Source organism: Heptranchias perlo, chromosome 5 (assembly GCF_035084215.1).
Source record: "Heptranchias perlo isolate sHepPer1 chromosome 5, sHepPer1.hap1, whole genome shotgun sequence".
Taxonomy (NCBI): Eukaryota; Metazoa; Chordata; class Chondrichthyes; order Hexanchiformes; family Hexanchidae; genus Heptranchias; species Heptranchias perlo.
The window spans coordinates 43146924-43160139 of NC_090329.1; the positions used below are offsets into that span (position 1 = coordinate 43146924).

General features: G+C 40.9%; 1 protein-coding gene across 2 annotated transcripts in view; it reads right to left on the minus strand.

The window, feature by feature from the left end:
• The window catches only part of nbas (NBAS subunit of NRZ tethering complex), a 293872-nt gene that overhangs the window by 60492 nt on the left and 220164 nt on the right, over positions 1-13216 (minus strand). For both annotated transcript variants that reach the window (XM_067984290.1, XM_067984291.1), the window contains exons 43-44: positions 9732-9982; positions 7211-7545 (exon numbers count right to left, since the gene is read on the minus strand). In XM_067984290.1, coding sequence (XP_067840391.1) covers positions 7211-7545; positions 9732-9982 — 586 coding nt within the window. The remainder of the gene's footprint in view (positions 1-7210; positions 7546-9731; positions 9983-13216) is intronic.

A 13216-nucleotide genomic window follows, 5' to 3' on the forward strand; every position in this document is an offset into this window, starting at 1 on the left:
TGAGATTTAGCTCCGATCGTGCTCGGGAGTGAGTGAGAGAGATTTAGCTCCGATCGTGCTCGGGAGTGAGTGAGGGAGGAAGAGAGGTTTAGCTCCGATAGCGCTCGGGGGTGTGAGTGAGTGAGAGAGGGAGGGAGGGAGGTTTAGCTCCGATCGCGCTTGGGAGTGAGTGAGTGAGATTTAGCTCCGATCGTGCTCGGGAGTGAGTGAGTGAGATTTAGCTCCGATCGTGCTCGGGAGTGAGTGAGTGAGATTTAGCTCCGATCGTGCTCGGGAGTGAGTGAGAGAGATTTAGCTCCGATCGTGCTCGGGAGTGAGTGAGGGAGGAAGAGAGGTTTAGCTCCGATAGCGCTCGGGGGTGTGAGTGAGTGAGAGAGGGAGGGAGGGAGGTTTAGCTCCGATCGCGCTTGGGAGTGAGTGAGGGCGGGAGGTTTAGCTCCGCTCATCCTCGGGAGCGAGTGTGTGAGGGAGATTTAGCTCCGATTGCGCTTGGGAGTGAGTGAGGGAGGTTTAGCTCCGATCGCGCTTGGGAGTGAGTGAGGGCGGGAGGTTTAGCTCCGTTCATCCTCGGGAGTGAGTGTGTGAGGGAGATTTAGCTCCGATTGCGCTTGGGAGTGAGTGAGGGAGGTTTAGCTCCGATTGCGCTTGGGAGTGAGTGAGGGCGGGAGGTTTAGCTCCGCTCATCCTCGGGAGTGAGTGTGTGAGGGAGATTTAGCTCTGATTGCGCTTGGGAGTGAGTGAGGGAGGGAGGTTTAGCTCCGATAGTGCTCGGGAGTGAACGAGTGAGGGGGGGGGGGGGGGGGGAGGTTTAGCTCCGATAGCACTCAGGGGTGAGTGAGTGAGTGTGGTTTAGCTCCGATAGTGCTCGGGAGTGAGGCTTAGCTGCGATAGCACTCGGGAATGAATGAGGGAGGGCGGTTTAGCTCCGATGGCGCTCGGGAGTGAATGAATGAGGGAGTGAGGCTTAGCTCCGATGGCGCTCGGGAGTGAGGGAGGTTTAGCTCCAATAGCGCTCGGGAATGAATGAGTGAGTCAGTGAGTGTACACGCGCATGTTAGTTGGTTAGGGGTGGAGGAGGTAATATAAGATGATCAGTGTTTTTTAAATATTATGGGGGTGAAATTGGTCAATGACAGCACAGCAAAACAAGTCGATACGCGAATCGGTAGCCCGTTTTACACCGCACCCGATTTTCATTCCATTGAAGTCAATTGCACTGCCGATTTTTCAATTCAATGAATGGCCTTTTGGTGAGAACAGTGACATCGTGAAAGGAGAAGGTTTAAAAACATCCTTCGACTATGACTTCGCAGAGACTCAGCCAATAATGCAACTATACCTCTCAAAATACAGACCGACAACACTTGTGAAACTGGTCGAAAGCAAAATATTGCGGATGCTGGAAATCTGAAATAAAAACAGAAAATGCTGGAAATACTCTAAGTCAGGCAGCATCCATGGAGAAAGAAAGAGAATTAACGTTTCAGGTCAATGATCTTTCGTCAGAACTGGAAGAAATTGAAGATTGAATAGTTTTTAAGCAAGTACAGAGCCAGGAAAAGAGGGGGAGGAAGGGGAGGGGAGGAAAGAACAATGGAGAAGGTCTGTGATAGGGTGGAGGGCAGGAGTGATTAAATGACAAAAGGGATGATGATGCAAGGCAAGGAGGGTGGGCAATGGGAGAAGTAAAGAAATAAAAGACGTGTCTAGAGGAGCTGTAAGTGGCAACATCAGAACCATTAGCAGCACCTGCTGTCCAGAAAGTGGGAATAGTGGTTACCATCTGAAGTTATTGAAATCAATGTTGAGTCCAGAAGGTTGTAAAGTGCCTAATCGAAAGATGAGGTGCTGTTCCTTGAGCTTCCGTTGAACTTCAGTGGAACAGGGACATCCCACTCCCACTCTGACCTCAGCCTCCTACACTGTTCCAATGAATCTCAACGGAAGCTCAAGGAATAGCACCTCATCACTCGATTAGGCACTTTACAACCTTCTGGACTCAACAATGATTTCAATAACTTTGGATCATAACCATCAGTCCCATTTTTTCGGACAGCAGGAGCTGGTAATGGTTCTCAAGTGCCATTTACAGCTCCTTTACATCCATCTTTTGTATCTTTACTTGTCCCATTACCCACCCTCCTTGCCTTGCACCATCATCCCTTTTGTCATTTCATCACTCCTGCCCTCCATCCTATCAGAGACCTTCCCTTTTGTTCTTTCCTCCCCCTCTTTTCCTGGCTCTGTATTTGCGTAAAAACTGTTAAATCTTCAAATTCTTCCAGTTTTGACGAAAGGTAATCAACCTGAAACATTAACTCTGTTTCTTTCTCCATAGATGCTGCCTGACTTGCTGAGTATATCCAGCATTTTCTGTTTTTACTTGTGAAACTGGTGTCATTCTTAATAACCTGCTGCCATTTTAAGCTTGCCAATACTCACTTGCTCATTGAATTCTTTCTTGTAAATGTATAGCTCTTAAAAATTATTTTTACAATGTTAGAAGAAATAAGAACCTTTAGTATTTTGACAATAAATAATTGGTACACATAACAACAACAACTTGCATTTATATAGCACCTTTAACGTAGTAAAACGTTCCAAGGCGCTTCACAGGAGTGTTATCAAACAAAATTTGACACCGAGCTACATCAGGAGATATTAGGACAGGTGACCAAAAGCTTAGTCAAAGAGGTAGGTTTTAAGGAGCGTCTTAAAGGAGGAGACAGATAGCAATGTGGAGAGGTTCAGGGAGGTAATTCCAGAGCTTAGGGCTTAAGCAGCTGAATGGCTGCCAATGCTGGAGCGATTAAAATTGGGGATGCGAAAGAGGCAAGAATTGGAGGAGCGCAGAGGTCTTGGAGGTTTGTTGGGCTGGAGGAAATTAGAGAGATAGGGAAGGGCAAGGCCATGGAGGGATTTGAAAACAAGGTGAGAATTTTAAAATCGAGGCGTTCCCGGACCAGGAGCCAATGTAGGTCAGTGAGCACAGGGGTGATGGGTGAACGGGACTTAGTGTGAGTTAGCATACAGGCAGCAGAGTTGTGGATGAGCTAAAGTTCATGCAGGGTGGAAGATGGGACGTCGGCCAGGAGAGCATTGGAATAGTCAAGCCTAAAGGTAACAAAGGCATGGGTGAGGGTTTCAGTAGCAGATGAGCTGAGGCAAGGGTCTTGCGAACCTGTAAATGTTCAACATAATGTCTGGGGAGATTTAAACCTAACACAAATACAAGGTTTTAAGGTGAGTTTGAATAATGCCTCCCTCACTTTACATAATAGGACTGAAATCCCAAAGGACTGCCTCAGATTCTCATGTTTTTTTTAAATTGTGGGGAAGTATTGCTTCAGTTTTGTCTTATGGAGAACACCTGCAACATCTAAATCCATTATTAGCTGCCTGGTTACCCATGTGGATAAGATGCTGATGCATACAGTCTTATAGATGAAATGTTTAACATGATTAGATGGGAATAACTTCAAGTTGTATGCAATGATTGGCGTGTTGGAATATTTCTGTTTGCAAGTCTGAAAAGACATCACTAAATGACTAGGTCAGTGGATTTTGCACATGATCTTTCCAGGGGCATTATTCTAATATTTAATGCAATTTTACAGTTTCTACCACGGTTCTCAGATTTTGGTGATTATTACAATATACAATCAGCTGTAGTGAACACAAGTCCCGTGAGGTTATTGGGGACTGTTAATATTGCAGTCCCTCTATCACTGTCATAATTATTTAATTATTTTTATTGTCTCCTTGCATTTCACTGAGAGAACTCATGCACCTGTCAGTGAAGTGATAATTAAGTAATTCTAGAGGGAGTTAGCACTGTACGGTGATCATTCTAGGCAAACAGGGAACCTCTGCGCATAGGTTGAACTTTGTTGTGCATATCCGACTGTATTTACATCATAATAGATTTTGCAAGACATTATTTTAACATTACATGTGGTGTGAATAAACAAAATTGTGTGTAGCATTCATAGTGCAGTACATGCAGAGATCACAATCCAGGTGTAGGAAGAGTACAGTACTTGCAATGCTGCAACTGGGAGTTGCTCAGTGGTTACAGTTAGAAAATAGACTACTCAACCTGCACCCAAAGGGCAACCTACTGAGTGAGTCCCAAGTATGATTTTATTCACATTGCATGCAACGTCACAAAAAAGGAAATATTTTATGAGAAATCTCATCTCCTAAGCACAGCCAGATTCAAGGAACAATGTAAACAATAATTTGCATTTATATAGCGCCTTTAACGGAATAAAATGTCCCAAGGCGCTTCACAGGAGTGTTATCAAACAAAATTTGACACCGAGCCAATGGAGATATTAGGACAGGTGACCAAAAGCTTGGTCAGAGGTAGGTTTTAAGGAGTGTCTTAAAGGAGGAGAGAGAGTTAGAGAGGCAGAAACGTTTAATGAGGGAATTCCAGACCTTAGGGCCTAAGCAGCTGAAGGCACGGCCGCCAATGGTGGAGTGATTGAAATCAGGGATGCGCAAGAAGTCAGAATTGGAGGAGAGCAGAAATCTGGGAGGGTTATAGGGAGGAGCGAGTCCATGGACGAGAATTTTAAAAACGAGGTGTTGTCAGAGCAGGAGCCAATATAAGTCAGCGAGCACAAGAATGATGGGTGAATGGCACTTGGTTTGAGTTAGGATACAGGCAGAAAAGTTTTGGATGAACTCAAGTTTACGGAGGGTGCAAGGTGGGAGGCCAGTGATTGGAGGTTCTCTTCTCACCCCAAAAACTCACAATGGGTAGGGAACTGTCCACGCCTTTTGAATTGCTGGATTTACCCATTGTATAATGAGAACATAAAATTGTTACACAGTATTATGTAGAAATTTCAACATGGGAACAGGCTATTTGGCCCAACCAGTCTATTTTGGTGTATATCCTCCATGCAAATGCTTAGGACACATGCAACATCTTATAGCCATTGAATACTGTACTTAATATGCTGTGGTCAAAAACTGAGCAAGTTCCAGCCACAGCATTCTAAGCACAATCAGCAATTACAGTAATGTAATAAAATAAACACCTCACCATAAGGAACATATTTGATGTTTCTCAACAAGTTTGCAAAGTATACATCAATAAAACATTGGGTAAATATATTGAGGCTACACAATTTAAAATGATGTAAAAAGTATAAAAGTTACAAGTCCAGATAGCATGCATACCAGAATACTGAAGGAGGTTGGGGAGGAGACAGCAACGGCATTAACCATAGTTTTTCAAAGGTGGGAACTGTGCTAAATAACTGCAAGGTTGCATATGTTACAGCCTTGTTCAAGATAGGGATAAGCGGAATATAGACGCAGTTTGTCTTAACTTGGTTGTGGGTCTATGCTACGAGGTGAAATTAGTGAACATTTAAGAAAGGCATAGCCTAATATTGGATAGTCAGCTTAAACGACAAGTCATACAAAGTCGTATATATGGATTTGCAGATCGCATTTTATAATATGCCACGTACAAAATTTGTTACGAAGATTAGGACACGTGGTATTAAATGAAATGAAGCTGCATAGCTAGAGAGATGATGGGATCAAAAGCGAAGAGTAAGGGTAAGATATGGATGTATGCTACAAAGATCTATGCTGGGACCTCTTTTGTTTTCCCATTTATATAAACTATTTTGATATAGACACAATAAGAATAATATTGAAATTAGCAGAGGATGCCAAATTGCAGGTATGGCAAACTGTGAGGAAGAAAATAAGAGATTATGGAAGGACATAAATAGGTTTGCAGGTAATTGGGAGATGCAGTCAATGCAGAGAAATGTGAGGTACTGAATTTTGGGAAGAAGAACAGTGAAAGGGAGTATATCTTCAATGGTAAAATTCTTAACAGAGTGTAGGAACAGAGAGTCTTAGAGGTGCAAGATATACAGACTTCTTAAAGGTAAGAAGTTCAGGTAGAAATGGCCATAAAAAAGGCAAATAGGATTCTGGATTTTGTTGGAAAAGCTTGGAAGTGATGTTGATTTGTACAAGACATTGTTAGGCCACAAAACAGAAAGTGCAGGAAATGCAGCAGGTCAGTCAGCACCTTTAGAGAATACCATTGTCTCAACATTTCAGGCTGTGTCCTTCTTCAGGGCTGAAAAATGAAAGACGAATAAGCATTTTAATAGAGTCAGAAAAAATGGGGAGAATGAGGGGAAAAACAGATAACCCAGAGAGGAAGTATCAGTGGAATGAATAATAGACGGTGTAAAAGATCATTTCAGTTGTTGATCTATTACACCATCTAACAATCAGTCCACCAATACTTACTCTCTCTGTTTGTCAGCTTGTGTGTTTCCCTCCCCATCCATTTTAAATAATTTAATTAAAATACTTGTTCATCTTTCATTTTTCAGTTCTGATGGCCCTAGTGTGAAACATGGACCCACCTGTTCACGTCACAGATGCTGATTAATCTAATATGTGTTTCTAGCATTCCTGTTTCAGACTGCCAGCATCTACATCTTTTTTGCTTTTTTATTGGTTAGAGCAGAGTTGAGTATTGTGCGCAATCTGGGCACCCATCATAGGAAGGTTATTAGAATCATGGAAAAAGTAGAATGAAAATTTACTGGAATTATATCAGGAAGAACAAGCTGTGGTTAAGAAAAAAGAATATGAAAATTTGGGGCTTTTTCACAGGTTGGTTGAGGGGAATGCAGTAAAAGATTTCAAGATTATGAAAAGGTTTTGAGAGGGTAAACAGTGAAAGAATGCTGGAAGAACTTTTTCAGACAGCTTTAGGACATGTAATGCTTTACTATAAATGGCTGTTGAAGCAGACACTATAATTATTTAAAAAGAAACTAGGTAAGTATTTAAAAAAGGAGAATATAAAACATACAGGAAAAAGGCAGGGAAATGGGATGAAAGTACACAGCTCTAGTTGAACAGCGAATAGTAGATGGGCCAAATAGACTCCCTCTGTGCTGTAATTTCAGATTCTATGAAGTTTATAGATGAATTAAATCTGGATTTTGTAAAATGAGATGGTAACACAATAACAGAGTTTAAAACAAATGAGTTTCTATGGCAATACGTGGTTAACAGACTGGGTATACTTTTGTCCTGTAAATAAAGCCCTATAGCTGCAATCATTGTTTGAAGTTGCACATTGTGTTGAAGGAGACAAACCAAAATTTAGCTCTAGGTAACTTTTTTCCCCAAAATAACTAACTTCCATTACCTTGTTCACTGCATTAGCAGAGAAGGTGATGCCATCTATTAATCTGATGATATCTGCAGGGGAAAGCCTGTCGAAATATTTTGCACATGTATCATAGGCGTGTAGCCATTCAGTTAATGCCTGTGGTGGTTTTTTAATAAGTTGGAGATCTCCCGTCCAGAAAAGCTTATGAAGCCATGTAGCATAGATGGAGTTTGGTGAAAGCATTGTGCCATCTTTCCCAGGAATTTTGGGTGCCAGTTTGGAGACTGATAAGACATTGTGGCTGGTGAGAACTGGCTCCAATGATTCCAAAGGATTAGAGTCTCCATCTGTCAGCTTTTTATAATTAAGGTCTAATAGAGAACATAGAAAACAAAGTCAGTGTACAAAGGAAACAAAAACTAAAATAAAATATCATCTAAAACCTCTCATCCTGAATTAAAAGATTGTTTGCATTCTGACCCAATTAATAAAAAATGATTAAAGTGCATTCAAAAATTACAATATTTACAGCAATCCAAAAACATTCAGATTATCCAAAGTAAATCAAACTAAAACCTGTATTAGTATCAACCCATTTATTGGTCCAGGTTTCTCTGCAAGGATAGGTGACGCACACCATAAATCTTGTTGTCCAGCACGTCGAACTTGCTTTGTCACTTGCTTCAAATTTTGCTGGTTTACTTGTTAGAATATGCCACAGTGAGCATTGCAGGTAATCAGGCACTCAGCACTGATCTAAGAGCTGAAGTGACGCGCATTCACCATCTGGAGCGTTTCAGTGAATGGAAATGTAACTTCTTAAATAAACTTTAATCTACAATTATTTTAAACTATAGTGTCCCTTTGAGATCTTTGTCAGTTTCACTGCTGTGTGTAATCTATGAATTCAGGCTACTCCAAGTCGCTACATTATGAATGATTAATAATTCAATAAAATAATTATTGACTTTTATTTTTGTGGATTACAAAAGCATAATATGTACAAGCTAACTTTGAATTTTTAAACTTGTTAAAAGGTTTTGGGTTTGTTCGCGACTGAAGGTCGCAAATATTTGTAGACAGCAAAGATTTACATAATGACAGGCTGACTTTCCTATGGGTAGAGGGGCTTAAAATGTTTTTAATAAATATGTACATCAATTTACTTATAACTGATTGAAACAATAGGGATTAATAAGCAAATTAAAGTTATTAGAAAAGATGTTTGTTGTGTTAATAACATTAGTGAGGTTGGGCACTGTGGGAAAATAAGAGAATCTGCCATTTAATTTCTGAAAATGATCGCGTAAACTGAATGGGCTGTAGACATTTGGTGTGGCATTGTTAAAATTGGAAATCCCAGGTGTAGGAACTGGATAATCAAAGATCCTAGTTGTTTAATCTTTGCAACAGTAATAAATTTTTAACAACTGGGAGTTTGCACCTGACCTTTGAGCAATAAATCACACTGCTGCCAAGCCACTTAGACCATTATTTTTCAGTCTAAGTGGCAGCAACGTGAAAATTGGCATAATTGCAGGAAAAACGCGATCCCTATTAATTTTAATCGGTTGGAGTTACGATAATAACCTTTTGTTTTCGATGAGGGCAACGGCGAAGCTACGCAAAAGTCTCAGGAGAATATGGAGTCGCATAATTAATAGTGTAAGTCACTTACTCCTTAATTTCCTACTTCATTTGCATCGTCCAAGAGTCGCTATGACATAGATGAGAGTCTTCAAGAAAATCTGGGCCTATACATGCAGCAGTTTTCAGTAGGCACTAGTTTGAAAATATCAACTGTAGTTATTGTTTCCTGAGAGTTGTACTTTATTAAGTAACCAGAGTTCATAATATGACTGTTACAAATTTAAGGCAAATTCCTACTCTGGTTTCAATGTATATTAAATTGACATGTCTCCCAGATCTGTTTATTAAGTGCCAATCTTTATTTTGCAATGACTCATATTGTTAGTTTTAATCTTTTGAAAATACCTCTGCAAGTTTTAAAGTAAATTATCCTGAAATGCTCCTCTTCTTTTTCAGATAAAACATTAAATATGGGGCTTGGTTGGGGGCAGGGGCAGAAACAAGTAGGGAAAATGTAAAAGAACTAAAATGTGGGATATTACGCTTTGCAGAAATATAGGTGGAAGATCATGTGACATCTAAATGTGCTTTATGTAATAATCATTCATTTTCTGCTCTATTAAAACCTGTTGAATTTGAAATACACGATTAACTCATAACACTTGTAATTTACTCAAGAATTGTCTTTTTTTTAATATAACCCATGTTCCATAATCTTTTTGGCCAACGTTCTACTACCCTGCATCAATAAAATCCTTTATAACTGGAAAGGCGTAGATATCATTGTCACTCACTGCACATTTCCTGATAGATCAACCGCGAGAAGTCTTCTGCCAAGCCAATTTCCTCTCCATAATACATGCAACCCATCTCTGGTTTGGCAAAAATCTTGTAATTATATTATTGCAGTGCATAAAAAGTACCAGAGTCTTAAAGAAATGACCCTGTGAACAGTCAAGTTTCCTACCTGGTGCAACAACCTTAAGCTTTTTCAGCAGCTTTATGTGAGTGTCTGGTTTGATGGGCTGTTTCACAAATTCGGCACAGCCACAGCTTTCCAATAGAGTAAAATAATAAAGTAATCGGTTGTGGTCCACACCATCAACACCTGGGTAAACATATTTTGTCATATGCTCATGAAAAGCTTCTGGGTTGGTTTTCAGTACATCGAAAAGGTCAAGAGTTTGGATTCTACTTTCAATTTCTGTAGTTGAAAGCCTGAGATTTAAAAAAAATCATATATATTGGTGCAAAATTCTTTGTGGGTTATAGTGATTGAATTTAGAGCTTTGCTCCACGCATTTTACAGTTGAAAATATAAGTAAACAAGTTGCAGACCTCAGGAAGTCTCCCACCTACAGACATGTTGAGAGCTAATTAAACTATGCCACATATGTGGCCTGGCAAGTTGTATGCCTCTCACTGTTGTGATTCCCAACTTGGAACCTCATTTTTGAGAGCAAATAACTTAACTACTGCATCACTGGACTACTGAATCTTCTACGGAAATTGTTGTTAACTCTGCTCATTTTAGAGATAGTTTACATTATTACACCGCAAAAAGTGTTTACTTTTAATGGTCATCTGCTATGTGCCATCTAGAGGTTGAGTCATAATTCAATACTATGCAGTAAACCAAACACCTCAATAATGATAGTTAAGTCAATTCTCTCACATGAAGATTACCACAATTCACTGGAGCAAAATGCTTACAATGGACATTCAGTGGTGAGTTATCTCCCACTTAATGAATTCTAACCATAATACTCATTCCTTTTAATGAATGTATACAGCTCCCCCCAATTACTTAGTGGGTAAAAGCATCCCAATGCAGTACCAAGCCATATAGACCAGAATTTCAGATCCCTGGTCTGAGCTGAGTTTTCTGATCTCATTCAGGGTAGCAATAAGATGCTATAATTCTCCCTGGGCTATGGAAGGAAAAAATCTAAATCAGCCAATTCTTGGTCCTGATATCGATCCAGCAACTCCTGCTGGAAAATGCTTTATGTGTGGACATCTAACGAAGAAAGCATCTGGCTTGGCTGCAAGCATTCCATGGCCAAATAGCCTTACAACACTCACTGTCCAGGCTCACACAAAAAGAATGATCATTGGGATAAGATACTGGATGGCAACTTGTGCTTATGGAACGGATCCCACTGAGTCGGCACCTTTAGCAGTACAGAGGAGAAAAGGCAAGAAAAATTTGAGGAAAATGTATGGAATTACTCATCACCCTAAAGGAGCAAATCTCCTGCAATTAAATGACACTTTTAAAAAAGCTTTGACATCCATTCTCACTCTGTTGAAACAGATAATTTTACCTCAATTAACTGTTACTGTTCATCTAGTTAAAGAAATACCTCAAATCATCAGTCTCATTTCATAGTTCACGTGCATACTGTCTATATAGTGATCATTTTTATCTCCGTGTACGTCAGTGACACAGAGATTACGTCCACACCTTTGCAGACCTGGATGTTTGCATAAATCATAATTTCTGACCAACATGAGGGCAGTAACATTTTAGAGGAACTGGGACTGTCTAAACAGTTCTTTTCTTTCCCCCTCTTCACATTTCCTCCACCAGTAGCTGTACAATTGCAGCTGAGGGTGATAGACAAAGGACCTGCTCCCAGATCGCCACCAATGCTGATTATCGGGTGCCATGCACAACACTCTCTAATTTTTCCCTTCTTTGTGCAAACATTTGGCCTTTCCACAGTAACATCGCTAAGATTGGAAACTCAGCAGAGCTGTGCATCAGGCACTATGGTCATGGTTGCTGCTATTTGCTAAAGAATTTGTATATAAAATTGAGCTTTAATCCTTTTTCCCCTCTGGTAGGTAAGTGCTTTAGAACTGAATGACTCTGAAATACTCTGGTGGTAAAAAGACTACACTTGGAACAGTCTGGAACCAGACCTCTATGAAGGTCCATGTCTTTCAGTGGCTTAAGGCTTGTTGGATGGATACTGATAATGATTTTTGGGTGGATATGCAGGTGCTACAGTCTGAGAGAAACTACCACCAGTGACATACGATGAATATTCTGAGAACTGCTGTCCTCCCATTCAGCCCCACCTTTTATTGGATCTCGAGTATTTGTTGTTAGGCTTTCAAGTGCAAGGAAGCATCTTAGAAGTCAATGTTGCCAACCAGTCTCCCAGATGCCGTATCTGATTTACCTGCAGTAAAGTTATTATGAATTTTTCCAATGTAAAGGTGTTCAGGTATGAGTTGAAATCCTCTACTTTTGAGCTCGAAAGAAGTAGTGGGAATAAAATCCTGAATTTTTCAAGGCCTAAGAAAATAGCAATTTCTGAACTTCATCAGGCAGAAGGCCTTTGGTTTGCACACTATTATCATTAAGAAAGTAATTTATCTCAAGTTTAGGTCAGAATGTGGGAAATGGAAGAAAGAATCTTATCATATATTACTTTACCTAAGTACCTGACAAAAGGGGGATCCCACCTACATGGAAGTAGCCACGCACAACAACAATTTGCATTTATATAGCGCCTTTAACGTAGTAAAAAAATCCCAAGGCGCTTCAAAGGAACATTATCAGACAAAATTTGACACCGAGCCACATAAAGATATTAGGACATGTGACTATAAGTTTGGTCAAAGAGGTCGATTTTAAGGAGCGTCTTAAAGGAGGAGAGAGAGGTAGAGAGGTAAAGGGAGGGAAATTTTTTTTATTCGTTCATGGGATGTGGGCATCGCTGGCAAGGCCAGCATTTATTGCCCATCTCTAATTGCCCTCGAGAAGGTGGTGGTGAGCCGCGTTCTTGAACCGCTGCAGTCCGTGTGGTGAAGGTTCTCCCACAGTGCTGTTAGGTAGGGATTTCCAGGATTTTGACCCAGCGATGATGAAGGAACGGCGATATATTTCCAAGTCGGGATGGTGAGTGACTTGGAGGGGAACGTGCAGGTGGTGTTGTTCCCATGTGCCTGCTGCCCTGGTCCTTCTAGGTAGTAGAGGTCGTGGGTTTGGGAGGTGCTGTCGAAGAAGCCTTGGCGAGTTGCTGCAGTGCATCCTGTGGATGGTACACACTACACAGCCACTGTGCGCCGGTGGTGAAGGGGGTGAATGTTTAGGGTGGTGGATGGGGTGCCAATCAAGCAGGCTGCTTTGTCCTGGATGGTGTCAAGCTTCTTGAGTGTTGTTGGAGCTACACTCATCCAGGCAAGTGGAGAGTATTCCATCACACTCCTGACTTGTGCCTTGTAGATGGTGGAAAGGCTTTGGGGAGTCAGGAGGTGAGTCACTCGCTGCAGAATACCCAGCCTCTGACCTGCTCTTGTAGCCACAGTATTTATAGGGCTGGTCCAGTTAAGTTTCTGGTCAATGGTGACACCCAGGATGTTGATTGTAGGGGATTCAGCGATGGTAATGCCGTTGAATGTCAAGGGGAGGTGGTTAGACTCTCTCTTGTTGGAGAT